Genomic DNA, 15,371 nt, shown 5'->3' with positions numbered 1-15,371 from the left:
ACAGAAACAACAAAAACCAATCCCGAGGCTGGACAGAAGTGCTCACCTTAGTCTAAGGCGGTGGCTGGGGATGAACAGAAATGTCCACTCCAATCTACCGCTTGGAATGAGGCTGGACATAGCAGATAACCTCCAACAGCAAGGGCACTTCCTGCGGCAGGCGCCAAGAGCTCCACCTTGAATAAAGGCAAGGAACCGGCTGCCTCTGCAGGAAAGCTCCCTCACTTGTGCACCTCCACGGAGGGAACCCCAAGAAGGTTGAAGAAGCCGCGCAACGACAGTAATATTGCTGCACTTTCCAAAATCTTCGCGGAAGCCACCGTGAGACACCTCAAGGTTGCCAAAGAGAGTGTGTGTTCGGCGAGTCTTGGCCTACACCTGCCAATATAAAGGAGATGTCTCTCAGTGATCTGTCCACCTTCCTGGAAAGGATAGGATGAACGATGGCCTAGGAGGACAACTCCTCGGGAGGATGTACAATGGGTCACATGTGGCTTAAGTGCTGTTGGTCTACACTCACCCTCCCTATTCTACAGATACAGATACGATACAAATCAGTTTCAGGTCTCTGCTCTTACTTTTGGCTTCAGGTGGATTTGATTTTGGTGTAGATTAAGCTAAGAGCATGGAGGCTAATTTCACCTCTATAATATTCCGGCCGGAGTATGGATCTAAGGAGAGAATTCTGATTTGGATCTACAATATTGGTTAAACATTTGTCAACGCTAGAAAGCTGGTAAAGGGGCAAGAGTGAGTTCATTGAATTTTTGTTGTTAAAGTAGTCTTGAGTGCGGTAATCGCAGGTTGCAGGAAAATTGCTATTGTGGCTACTGGTACTAAAATTCCACCGAGCAGTATTCGATCCTGATATAACACTGACATATGGTATAAGTCAGCATCAGAAACATTCCTCCCATCAAGAAACGAAAATGAAAGGTTTGTGTTTTGCCTATGCTTGAGCTTCGATAACTTCTTGACGATTTTTTTGAGATAGTGAAAAAAAACGAGCGGTCACTATCAGCAGCATTGAGGTACAACGATGCAAAAGATAAGAAAAAAAGATCGGAATGGCTGGTATAAGGACTATGGAAGTGAATTTTAATTCTTCTCAAAAAATATTTATGTATTCATCAATTTTTATTTTGTCTCCTCCAAAGTAAACTACCTTATGCCAGCATTTTTCCAGTCCTTGAAGCAGTATTGATAAACCCTCCTTTGAATGTCCTTGAGCTTGAGCTCAGAGATTCGGCTTTAATCTCATATGATATCATATGAGCAACATGGGTCTGACAGAAGAAACCCAATGTAGGTTCTGTCATGAAGAGGAAGAAACTGCACTGCATGTGCTCTGTGAATGCTAAGAATCACGCAAGATGCGGGGAAGAGAAACCAAAGGCTGCCAGCTGTATGATGCGGTCAGTGTCAAAGCTATGTATGAAGTCTCATCAAATATATCAAGCTAGACAATGAACTCTAACAACCAAGGAGTATCACGATAGATCTGAAAAGGTCGCCGCAGTGAATTAGGCCATGGGCTAGCTCCACGACAATCTAATCTAATCTAGCAAGTGCATCATGAACTGTTTTTTCACAATCCTGGACGTATTCTTTGTATCATTTCTCGCAAGCGGCGCATAACTTCAAGATAGTAATCCTTATTGACCATAAGAACTCCTGATGCACCTTGACATTTGATCGAACTTGGAGTACTTTTTTGGTCGTGGCTCTCCTAGGCTCTTCCGTTGGCATGATTGGACTTCAGTTTTGATGTCGTAACCATATACCCATGATTCGTCACCAGTTATGACTCTTTTGCGCAAATCTGGATCGCCATTGACATCATTCAATAATTCCTGAGCGCCCATGCGACGGTTTTTTTTTTGTCAAACTTCAGCAATTTGAAACGAACTTCGCTGCCATGCGTTTCATACCCAAAATTTCCGAAAAAATTGCATTGAATGACTCAACCAATATGCTGACATACAGTGTGTCAATTTTAAATCTCACGAACAAAATCTGATATCGAAAAATGCTTGAAATCGTTTCTAAGATAGTAAGGGGGAACTAAAGTGACATGAAAGAGAACTCACCCCCGTCAACCCTCTAGGCCCACCCACCAAAACTCAACAAGTTTAAATTGCAAACCCCTATTTGTGATACATCATAGAAAAGACTATAAAAAATGCTATCCAATGGTATAATTGGATAGTTTATTGCTGTACAATTATTATTTATACCATTGGATGATAGCATGTTTTATAGTATTTTCTATGATGTATCACAAGTAGGGGTTTGCAATTTGAACTTTTTGAGTTTTGGTGGGTGGGGTGAGTTTTGGTGATGAGGGTGAGTTCTCTTTCATGTCACTTTAGTTCCCCCTTACTATCCTAGAAACTGTTTCAAACATTTTTCGATATTAGCTTTCGTTCGTGAGATATAGCCCATTGTAAGTTTTTAAATTGACACACTGTATGTAGCTTTATATTGAAATAACCCCAGTAGATGAATACTGAGATACTGCATAGAAAAGAAGACTATATTTCACAGCGACTCCGTATCGAAATTCTGTAACACAAAACAGGCATTTCACTTGCAACAAACACTTTACGTGACATAAAATACATTTTTTCCCGTTTCCTTATGCGGGTAAAACCCGATCGCGAAGACGGGACTCATTAATTAAAACCTCCAGTTACGACAATAATATATCAATTTCGCAACATTAAATCATAGCGCGAGAACGACGAGGTGTGTCTCAGCCACACTTGCGAAAAGAAAAAAATCGGTCCTTCCATTTGCATACGGAACGCAAAAACCTCGGGAATTTTTAGAGGGGGTTGTTTTGACCCCCATTCCGCGAAAAAATCCCCCTAGATCTCGTTTTCGAGGAGTATTACACAACGCCGACCGTATAAATATGTAAGAATGACGGTAGCGAAACAATTCGTCAACAGTGCGAGTACAAGAAATTACTTTTCGTTGTCGCGGTGTGTGGCAGATAATTATCAGCATGTTCGCTAAGGTAAGGCGTCGAAGATTATGCGGACGTAAGTAAATGGGCCGTAAATTTGCGGATGGTTCTCGGCGTAATTTAGAATAATTTAGATGAAGTCTGATAGTACGGTAAAATTAGTTTCCAACTCGCGGATCTTGAAAAATCAGAGGTGGAAAGAATCAACTATTGTTTCATATGTTTCAACAAATTGAATTCAAATAATAAATATAGAAACTTAGCTGAAAAATAATTGTTCGGAAATACTTCATTCAAGTTTCATTCTTTTTTCTTTCAAACCGTGAAATTCCTTTATTTTTACACGCAAGTTTTTGTTATTCAACGGAGAAATAAATTTCGGATAATTTAATAACAACGATAATAATAAACGCGATCTAAATTTTGAACTCTACTCTGTGTAATTGGTGACTGGTTTATTTTGTGGAAATTCACGATCACTTCAATGGAAGAATGAAAACACTTTCGTCTTATTTCCACTAGTTATTTTATTTTCACGACCGGTTTCGGATTTTATCCCATTATCCAGTATATAAACTCACTAATAATAATAATAATGATAAAGAATGTCTTTATTATCAATTAATAAAAAATAAATCACGTTTTGTTTATGCAGTTGGGGCGAGATTCAGTTTGTATGTAATAATGAGTATTGCACAATATGAAATATAATTAGATATAGATATATTTCATTGGTCCATTCAAAAGATACAAGTTATGGGACAAGTCACGAAACAACTCATATAAGTAAAAATATACAAATTTGTCACTTTACCAGATTCAAAACAAAATATATAAAAACAAATACATATACTTATATTAACATATGCACACATATATACATATGTATACATATACATATACACACACATATATTGCACATTTAAGAATTCAAACACATCAAAACGACTCTGAACTCATCAATATTGTATGGACTTATATCTAACATAAGCACCTTGATATTATATTTACAATCTTCCAACTTGGTAAATCTTTTATATTCATTAGGTAATATATTATACAGCCTAAGGCCCATGATTTGGTATGATTTTTGACACCATGTTGTACGATTTCTTGGAATATGTAGATAATTTTTTATTCTTGTATTGTAATGATGTACCGATTCGTTTTTCATGAACTTATCCAAATTTTTGTGTATATACATCAATAGTTCAACGATAAATAAACCATGAACCGTGAGAATATTATACTCTCTGAATAGTCTTCTACAGAAAGTTCTTGAAGATACGTTAGCAATGTTTCCTATTATTCTTTTTGTGTTATGGAAATATCCCTCATAGAAGACGAGTTTCCCCAAATCAAAATGTCATATATCAATCTCGACTGAATTTGACATTATAAAATAATAGTAATGCTTGTTTATCCAGAACATTTCTTAAAACTCTAATTTGATAACACTTGCTATTCAGATTTTTCATGAGATTTACGCAGTGAGTGGTGATTCAAAATCTATTCCTAAAAATTTTACCCAGTTTGATTGTTCTACTGATTTATTATTTATATTTATATCTATTTCGGTGGTTCTATTACGATGACTATTTTGAAAAGACATATATTGAGTTTTGCATGGGTTTAGGAATAAAAAATGGCTGGATAACCAGTCATAAAGACTCTAGAGAGTGAATTGAATTGTATCCTGTAGAATACACTCATTCCTTTCACGAAACAAAAGTGTTGTGTCGTCAGCATATAAACAAGAGAAGGCTTTTGGTGTAATTACAGGCAAATCATTAATTCAAAGCACAAACGAAACCGGACCCAGAACAGAGCCCTGGGGTACTCCAATTTAATTGGGCATAAGTGTCGATACAAACTAATTTTGAATTTTTTCTATTTTATGATTTATTTTGACACTTTGAATACGATTTAGAAGATACGATTCGAACCGTTTATGAGTTTTTTCTTTAACTACAAAATTGTATAGTTTTTGCAGTAAAAGTTCATGTTGCACGCAGTCAAAAGCTCGACTCATAGCACAGAATACAACTGCAGTTATTTCATTTGCTTCCGCACCTTCTGAAATTTTTTCATAGAGAGAGTATATAACAGTAATCGTTGAAAGAGCTTCATGGAATCCGTGTTGGTTTCGATTAAGTATATAATTCTTCATCAGGAATCCCATCAAAGATTTCAGCATTACATATTCAAAAATTTTTGATATTACAGAAGGGTCAGGTACTGGTCTATAATTTTTCATACTATGTTATAAGTGACATTTTCAATCTGCCTGAAAAAATTCCATCCTGAAAAGACCTATTTTAACAGTTAACATACATCTGCTCTTCCATCTAACCCCAAAAAAGAAGTCAAACACAGCAAATAGAATAATGAATCAATAAATTGAATCAAATCAATAGAGAAAGAATGAAAGTTTGGCGATTAGTTGATCAAGGGAAAAAATTTCAATCCGAATAATGTATGTTGTATCGTAGCTCGGAATATATAACATGTATTATTGTTAAGACAAATAATAGTCAAAAAGTGATTGAGACGGTTAGCAATACAATAAGAAAACGATAGTTTGAAAAACTCAGTATGGTGACGAGGTATAGTAAGAGTATTTCTATGTCTTATATCACATTTGTAATATAAAAACCACGTTATATAGGGAGTTTGCAGGCTTACCTACAACTGTATTTGTGAGTTTCAATACTTGATAATGGGTTAAAACCCGAAACCGGTTGTAAAAATAAAATAACTAATGAAAATTAGACAAACATTTTTTCATTCATTTCAATAAAGTGATATCTACTCGTATATGAACTTCAATATAATAATGTTTATTGAAATTTATTATACAAGGTGTTCCTGTATAACACGCTGATATTCAAAGAGGTTATTTTTGTGCTGGGTGCTGAAATAAAAAAATCCTAGATACTTTTGTGAAAAGTAGGTACCTAGTACGCAACATTTGCACTGATTCATTTTAAAAAGTTGATAAGATAAGATAAGTGATACGCCACTGCTTTTTCTCGAGGTGAAATTCAGTTTTCAAATCCTCCTTATTCTCTAAGAGAATCTGATCCATTGAGGAGTGAGGATTTCTAAAACATTAATTACTTTAATGTAATAAAAAAGTCTCAAAACTTTAGCATCTGTAGTTTAAATCCCGATCAAAATTTTCATTTGGAATTTATAAATTTTATGACAATCATCGTTTCTGAGTTACAGCATGTTTTTCGAAAATGTGCATTTTCGAAAAGTTGGTGTAACTTTTTTCCTGTCAGAAATTTCTTATTTCTATGAAAACATTTTCAAACCACTTTTTATGTTGAATTCAATGACGTAAAAACTTATTTTTTTAAATGAGATATCAATAGTTATTGGTGGAAAACTATTTTTTACTGAGACACCCTGTATATTCCAGCATATTTCAATAGAGCTTGAAATTACCTTCCCAAAAATGATGCACACTTGATGTTTTGCCAGAGTCATCTTTGAAATACGGAGCTTTTAGATTTTTTCATGTAGACTTTGAAACGCACACTTTGATCAAGTAGGCTTTGAACGAAGCCATGATAAAACATAAAGAAATTGTTATGTTTTAGAGCCATTCGTTTGTTAATTCCACCGGCACAATTTTCGGCAAACGCATTTCAAAATCTTCAAAATAGACAACGGTTTTTTCATGAATTTCAAGTTACCACTAGTATCAAATATTTCTAGTTTCTCTTTGGAAAAACATGATCACAGCCAGGTCATACAAATCATCGTCAGAGTTATCTCAAAAAAGTATAGACCAATATGATTAGTATCTAGATCTCGAAGACTGCAAATATATCTTGAAAGATGTTTTAAAAAAAATAAGCTGACGGTTTCATCGGTATCTTTAAGGCTATACAAAATATCGAGTATTGAATCTGGTCGTTCATTCGTAGTAGGTCGAGTTTGAAGTTCACGAGTTTGAATGTAACCCATTGACCTGCATATTTGCGCAAAAGTTTCAATTTGCATCCCTTCCACAAAAATACTTTTTTCATTACATTTTCTGAAGAAGTTATGCAGTGTTTTTCAATTTTGTTTTCAGGAATCGATTGTCAGAAGTTGTTTCTAGACTAAAAAGTCTTTAAGGTGTGTGAAATGAAAACATTTTATATTTTTTCTTAATTTGATTTAAATATTGACTTTTCAGAATCTCATAGTATTTTTGCCAAAAATATTCCTCCCAACTTTCATTTTGTTATGAAACTTTGAACAAATACCCTCGACATTGAAAATGCGCCTACACTCATCTTGAATCTGACACTGCAATCACGACTCAAAGCAAAAATCTAAAACGTTTTCTATTAGTCCAAAACGTGAATTCACACCCTCAACTGAAACAACAAACGTAACTCCAGAAAATAACACAGTCCCTAGTAAAATAAATTTCAGAAGTGGGATATTTTTTATCAGGTGTGGAAGGAACTAAATCAAAAGATGGTAATAAATTAGAAATTCAGGTCAGCCAACTATCCCGCATCCAATGTTCGTATCAACTTCATCTATCGCGGTACACTAACTCATTAATATCTTCCAGATCGCTGTATTAATGTGCGCTCTGACCGCTCCTGGGTACGGCAAACCGCTGGTCGTCGACGTCGTACAGCACGCACCGTTGGGCACGATCGGCGTTGCTCACGCTCCGATTCTCAAAGCTGAACAGTTCGACGCCCATCCACAGTACAAGTTCGAGTACGGAGTGCAGGTAGGAGAAACAAATAATTAATAAATATTCTTCGATATAAACTTTTCAGACGTTATTCATTCAGTTTTATTAATATTAGTAATAAAACAATTCGAAATTTGGATAACTGAATCAATATTTGAAAAATCTGGGATTTCAAAACTGAAATATGTAATAGAATTGGTCGATACTTCATTAAAATCCAGAACGTATTCAAATAGCACTTCATTGCTACTGAACAGTTTACAAAACCGCCACACTTGTTTCATTATACTATGGCTTCCTCAGGAATGTATGCACTCAACTGAGTAATACATTGTATAGTTGCGGTTTTGTAAACTGTTCACTGAAAATCTCACAACTGCAGAACGTGTTTCACTATACAACAGCCTCCTCAGGTGTATTCATACACGTATTTCACTATATAATAGCTCCCTCAGGCGTGTATGAATTCGTCTGAGGAATCTATTGTTTAGTTGCAGTTTTGTAAACTGTTCAGTGGAAATCTCACGACCGCAATACGCGTTTCACTATAAAATAGGCTTCTCAGGCGTGTTCATACACGTGTTTCACTATATAATAGCTCCCTCAGGCGTGTATGAACTCGCCAGAGGAATCTATTGTTTAGTTACGGTTTTGTTAACTGATCAGTGGAAATCTCACGACGGCAATACGTGTTTCACTATACAATAGCCTCCTCAGGCGTATTCATACACGTGTTTCATTATATGATAGTTCCCTCAGGCGTGTATGAACTCACCTGAGGAATACACTGTTTAGTTGCGGTTTTGTAAACTGTTCACAACTGCAATACGTATTTCACTTTACAATAACTGCTTCAGGCGTGTATGAACTCGTTAGAGGAATCTATTGTTATGTTGCGGTTTTGTAAACTATTCAGTAATAATATCACAACCGCAATACGTGTTTCACTATACAATGGCCTACGAAGGCGTGTTCATACACGTGTTTGACTATATAATAGATTCCTCAGCCGTGTATAAATTTGCCAGAGTAACCTATTGGTTCGTTACAGTTTTGTAAACTGTTCAGTGAAAATCTCACAACCATGGTTCACTATACAATAGCTTCCTCAGGCGTATTCATACACGTGTTTCACTATATCATAGCTCACTCAGGCGTGAATGAATTCGTATGAATACATTGTTTAGTTGCGGTTTTGTTTATTTTGTTATCGCATTCTAATGCAACCGTTATCTTGGTATGCTTCTATTTCTTCTCCTTTTGGGAGTCAATTCTTTTACATTACAATCTATTTTCTACTCTTCCAGTATCAGCCTACAGCGTATTATCCAGAGTTCCATTTCGGTCGTTATTATTTTATCTTCGTTTCACCTATTCCCATAGTCCCATAGTCAATACAGAGCTGAGTGTTGTCTTTATCTAAATGTGTTTATTCCACACTTTCAGGGTCACTTATCTTGTTCAACATTAGTTCTTCTGCTGTGTTATAAGATAGCTTCACTCTATTGTTTTTGTAGTTCTGAATCTCTTTCAGTCTCTTCTTCTGTTATTTTTTATAAAATGCACAAGCACTGGGGAATAGTCTTACAAACGTTCCGACAATGATGCCTGTGCGAAACTGACTCTCTACCTTGGATTTAAAAATGTATCTTTGTTTCTGAATCGTTGGTGGTATAGTGGTTTGGGATATTTTTTCTCATAATTTTCGAGTTTAGTCTGAAGTAAAAAGATCTTTTACGAAGAAGAATGAACCCGCTTTTCGTAAAGCAAGTTGAACAAGCAAGTAAATTTGATACAAGACAAACCGATAAATATTATATCAATTTATTTTTCTTCATTTCAATATTTCACTCGAAGATATAGGGGGAATTGGTGAAAAAACTAGAAATAATGAGAACATGAGGAAAATAAAGAAATATATTATATAATATATATATTATTTAAATAAAAAATCTAAAAGAAAATAATAAAAGAGATGTTGAAGAAGAAAACAATTTGCTTCACGATCAAACTGAAACACTAACATTTTGATCACGTCGATGGTTCGATACAACTTTCCAAGCGTCAAAGAAAATATTAGCCAATCAAATCACGTAAAAAATTACTATAACATCGAGAAAAGGCATTTTTATTGAGAGAGAAAAAATATATTTTTATACCGTTAGTGATATAACAACCACTGATGATCCCATCACATACAGTGAATATCAATAACCCATTGACAAACTGTTTACAACCTTGAAATCCCATAGACCGCAGATTGAAGTCATTAGATTATTAATTAATTAATGCCACATGAATATAAATAGGCCGGCTATATTAATTAACTACATAAACATGCATTACATTTCGAATAGACCGCATTTATTGAATTCAATCAATTCGAGAAGAGTTAATTGCCGAATCGACGGAAAATTCTAGTAGTTGATTGATCGCCTAATTTAAATTTTATCATGTAATCGATACGGTAGAATTTACCGATGTCAAAACACTTCAAATGTTCAAAATTTATGATAATTCATTTGTGAATGATTTCTAGACAATTTAATGAAATTTATTTCAGATAGCGAACTCTCAATTGCCGTTTCTGATATGTTCACAAAACAGTAAGATTGCCATTACAATAGCATTTTTAAAATATAAACGTCGTGATATACCTGTGTTGTGATAAGTAGTCAAATTTGTAGTGATTGTTGGTTTTTTAACAATAATTGTATCCTTTAACAAAAATTCGAAGAAAGGCAAATTTTCAATATGTATTTGGAATTAATGTCTTCTAGAATCAGTATCGACTTTTTTCAAATATCTCATGTATTACCTTTTCTCCCAAGAGAAATATAAATATTGTGATATATGACTGGATTGGTTATAATTGTGGTTACTTAAATCAATAGAAGACTGAATGCCCCTATCAGAAAACTAATGATGGAAATCAATGACAATGATTTTGATTTTTGACAGAAACGTTGGATTATAAATTTGTACATACCAAATGATAACAAACGTGGAACACAACAAGAAGCCCTTTTACCTTATTTTTATATTATTTGAAATAAAAGCGGTAGAACCATATCTCGAGCACGGCCACTCATAATCGCTATTTAAAAAAAATTATTGTCCTTTCAAACAGACAACATGGTAATAGATAACAATTGCGGTATAAGCTTTATACTGTTTACGCAAAAACGTTCATGTTTTTTTTTGGAGACGGACGAACTGTCACAAATTTAACAGAAGTTTGCCATAATTTTTTGTAAATAAATCCAGAAAAACCAGTGAAATCCATTTCCAAATAGACAGAAGGAATATAAACAGCTTCTGTGACAGTGAAAATCAAATGAAACTCATAAAAATTGATATGGATCCGTCTATGTAGAAGAGTAAACATTAAATTGCATTCAGACTCTCAGAATATGAATGTTTGTTATGGTCAGTTGAAAAATAACTGATTTTTTCAAAATACTTTTGTCAATAATTCCATAGAATTCATCCGTTACTTTTAGGAAACATTACATAAGTCTCTTACTCAAGTCACCATATTTTTGATTTGAGAACTCTAATGACGTTGCGTCGGCGTATAATACTTTACGTCCACTACCTCGTGTACTAACTCCTTCAATAGATTTTTAACATTCAGACATCTATCAAATCAGGAAATGTTTCAGGACTCTTCTACTGGCGACCAGAAAACCCAACAGGAAGTCAGAGACGGTGACGTCGTCAAAGGTACCTACAGCCTAGTGGAACCAGACGGCAGTAAAAGAACCGTAGACTACACCGCCGATCCTATCAACGGATTCAACGCCGTAGTACGCAAAGAACCACTTAATCATCCAACTCCTCTGACTGTAGCACACGCCCCATTAGCTATAGCTCATTCTCCGGTAGCTCTAGCTCACGCGCCCATAGCAGTAGCTCACGCACCAGTAGCAGTAGCTCACGCCCCAATAACCGTAGCTCACGCACCTCTAGCTGTAGCCCATCCAACTGTAGCAATTGCGCACGCGCCTTTAGCTGTGGCTCATGCGCCTTTAGGGTACTCTACTGCCATAACTCACGATGCTGTTGCTTATGCGCATGCTCCTGTTGCCCTAACTTCCCCGTTGTCAGCAATCAGCCACCAGAGTAGTACGGTTCTTCATTGATGATTTCGTATGTCTACTTATACTTCATCTCAATCATTTCGATAAAATTGCACTCATTTAATTTATTCAATAAAGTTTCCACTTCAAGAACATATTAACGTTCTTTTTTTTCATCCTCTTTCAACTGTTGGTCTTGATGTTTGAAATTTTTGTCTTTTGGAGAGTGCAAAAATATCAGTTTGGTGTTGGGGCAATTGATCTCGAAAAAAGTTATTCGACGAATATTTAGTCATTCAGTTTGAAAATAAAAATCATAAATGAAAGTAAACTGATGGATGTAGCCGTTACTACGTGGTTGGAAAGCATAATGAAGAAAAGGGAATTTAAACTTTCTTTGTTTTTTACCACTTTTATTTGTAACTAACGTTTCGTCCTATAAGAACATATTCAAACTTATACATTAAACCAACAATGGTTTATTACATTAGCCCTTATATATAGTACCCCTGTAGGTAATAATCTGACCATTACACACAATCAATAAATTTGGGTTCAATGTCTTCAGAAAACCTAGCTATACAGACATTACCATACCAAGCGATTATTTCCATCCAGACAGTCATAAATTAGCATCCTACAATTCAATGTTGCACAGAACATTCCACTGCTTTTGTCTGCTAACAATCTAGCTAGGGAAATTGATATAATTACACAAATAGGTCATAATGATGGTTTCAACGCAGATACTATCCAGAAGTTAGTCAGAAAACAAAGCCATACATTCACTCACAGATCAATTTACCCTCAGGTCAAACAACCAGAAATCAAGAAATGGTAACTCTTACATATTTTGGAAAAAAAACAGAGATAATTGCGGGTTTCTTCAGAAAAAACAATGTGGAAGTGGAATTCAGACCACATGCCAGGTTATCTGATTTCCTTTTCAATTCCAAAGATAAGGTGGACAATGTTGGAGAAATCTCGAGTTTATAAGCTTAAGTGACCGGAGTGTAATAGTGTTTATGTGGGACAATGTGGGACAAATCTAAACGATACGGAAATTTTGCACTATGCAAGGAAGGGTTACAAACTCAATTATTTCGAATCCTTGGAAATTCACAAGCATAAACATTGTGGGTGCAACTAGTTAAATGATCAAATCGATTTAGTTAACTCACCGGTTTTCAAATTAGCACATCCGCGTTGTAAATTATAAATTCAGGTACTCAATCAAGCTATACTAAAACCAATAATGATTGAGAGTAGAAGTGAGCCCAGTTGACAGTAAATCGGGGGCGTGCTTATTAATTTTTGAGAGGGTTAAGAATGAAAGAAAAATTCTTAGTACAATTAGTTAAAATATTCATACACATTTTTTATTTATTTCATTAATGCTTTGCAATGTCGTAATTTACCTAATCGTTGTAGTCAGTAGGTGGGCCTTATGAAAACGGAGTAATAATCGTGGTAATTATAGAAGGTACCAAATAAATTGACAATATTAATAAAAAACACAATATATATATATATATATATATATATATATATAACTTTTTTTCACTATTCGGTTGCAGCAATTGATAAGTGAACTCTTTATAACTATTCTCAAGCTTTCGAGTAACTTAAACTCATCGTCAGGGGTACTAGAAAATACAAATTACAAATTTTTGATAATAGAATATAATATACATGTAAATGTACAAATTTTCGTCTAATCTTCAACCTCAGATTCGTCACTGTTGCTACCGCTATCATCAAAGTGAATTATGATTGGTTCAATATTGTGTTCAATACGGTTGTCTACGTCCCACATTTTTTGCTCCTCTTTTAAAACATGCTGCATGCATTTCTTCCAGTCTTCTGCAGAAACAGTTCGAATAGCTTCTTGTAGGTGATGTTGCACGTCCATAAATTTAAATGTTCTGTTTTCTCGTGCCACATATTCTTTTACTTTCGCCCAGATTAATTTTATTGGGTTTAATTCGCAGTGGTATGGTGGTAACCTTAAAACTGTAATTCCACGACTCAACGCCATTTCATCCACTGCGAATTTTTTATATTTGTCTGTGTGTAATTTTGTGAGCTGAAGTAGTTCTGCCTTTAAACTATCTTTGTTATATTGGATGTTCTTATTAATTAACCATTCTTGAATTGCTGCTTTTTTCCATGATTGTTTCGGTAATGGTTCTAAATGTCGACTATGGTATGGGGCATTGTCCATGACGATGACAGACCCAGGTTCCACAAGTGGAATGATGCCTTCAAACCATTTTTCAAACACCTCCGCATTCATCTCTTCATGATAGTCGCCCGTTTTCTTAGATTTAAATATTAATTCACCATTTGGTAAAAATCCACTGTCGCTTCCTATATGCGTAACTATCAGACGACTACCTTTTCCAGATGGCTGTTTTAACCCAACCGACAAACCTTCATTAAAGGCTTGTCGTGCACTTGTTATATTACCATCCTGACATACTTTTTTGACCGTATGTCCTTGGTTAACCCATGTCTCGTCCATGAAGTACAATTTTTTTTTGAGCTTCCGAAATTCGTCAATTTTTCTTAGATAGTTTCTTCTCCATGCTATTATTTCTTGACGTTCAATGAGAATGCTTTTCCTGTCAACTTTTCCGTACGTAAATTTCATTTCGTGTACAAGTTTCCTAAAAGTTTCTTTACCCATTTTTGGGACCAATTCATGATCGCTAAGTGCCTCCAGAACTGTTTGTAGTGTAGGCAGCTCATTTCTGAAAAAGAAACTGTGAATAGTTCTGCGTATACTGGTTTTGGCTTCTTCATCAACTGTGATTTTTTTTCGTCCGCTACTAGTTTTTGGCGTTTGTACGTCCCCATGAATTTCTGCTTCTCTTAGTATTTTGTAAATCGATGATTTTGGTACACCGGTATAATCAGAGCACATATCAACTAATTTATCTTTTGTAATTGTGGAACTTAATGATGTAGAAATGCCCGGTTGGTTATTCGGAGGTACACACGTAGAATTACAGCACATATGCACAAAGTCATCTTTTGGTGGCTGATGATCTCTTTCAAGACAGTGAAATACTCGCAGTACAATTTGTTTTTCTCTTACTGACCGAGACTCCGACCGTTTCACCTTTTTCGACGTGGAAGGCCCGACCATGTCTCCCATTTTTTGAGTAGTTTGAGAACGGTGTAGAAATATAATTATGTAACGCTTAAACACTTATTAGCACTATTATTTTCACCAATTGTTATCACAACACGTCGATTGCTGACTAACTTAACTGTAAAACGTACAATTCACGCTGAATAATTCACAAACCAATGATACGCTCATGGCTGCAAGTACATTAGTGAGGACTGCAACGATGAGATGGAAGTTACGGTAAAGTGACAAAGACAGAAATATCGTTGCGTACAGCGTTGCCACTAGTTGTAATAAATATCTAACACTATACAGAAAATAATGAATTTTAACTGATCAGTAATCAGGAAATGTATAAGTATTACTCATTACAAGCTCATTACTGATTTTTGTCATAAATAATACCTTTTAATCGTACTAGTATTGTGTATCATCTATAATTTGCCACAACCTACAACTCTACTGCTTACT

At 35.1% G+C, this 15,371-nt stretch overlaps 2 protein-coding genes across 6 annotated transcripts in view; one reads left to right on the top strand and one right to left on the bottom strand.

The window, feature by feature from the left end:
• Positions 1-15,371, bottom strand: part of mim (missing-in-metastasis) — a 190,944-nt gene that overhangs the window by 96,516 nt on the left and 79,057 nt on the right. The gene's annotated exons all lie outside the window — the stretch shown is intronic.
• LOC111506224 (uncharacterized) lies at positions 2,826-11,909 on the top strand. The gene is made up of 3 exons (XM_023161236.2): positions 2,826-3,022; positions 7,551-7,718; positions 11,348-11,909. Exons 1-3 carry the CDS (start codon positions 3,011-3,013, stop codon positions 11,825-11,827), a joined length of 660 nt encoding a protein of 219 aa, XP_023017004.2. The 5' UTR covers positions 2,826-3,010; the 3' UTR covers positions 11,828-11,909.

Source organism: Leptinotarsa decemlineata, unplaced genomic scaffold (assembly GCF_025532065.1).
Source record: "Leptinotarsa decemlineata unplaced genomic scaffold, Ldec_3_MD MMD2_tig00026307_RagTag_RagTag, whole genome shotgun sequence".
NCBI classification, from domain to species: Eukaryota; Metazoa; Arthropoda; class Insecta; order Coleoptera; family Chrysomelidae; genus Leptinotarsa; species Leptinotarsa decemlineata.
The sequence above is the reverse complement of the archived record's forward strand: the minus strand, read 5'-3'. Positions and strand labels throughout refer to the sequence as shown.

Excerpts from the sequence above, each read along its gene's own strand:
- LOC111506224 (XM_023161236.2), top strand. Across the intron at positions 7,719-11,347 it reads AGTTCGAGTACGGAGTGCAG|GACTCTTCTACTGGCGACCA; the intron begins GTAGGAGAAACA and ends GAAATGTTTCAG.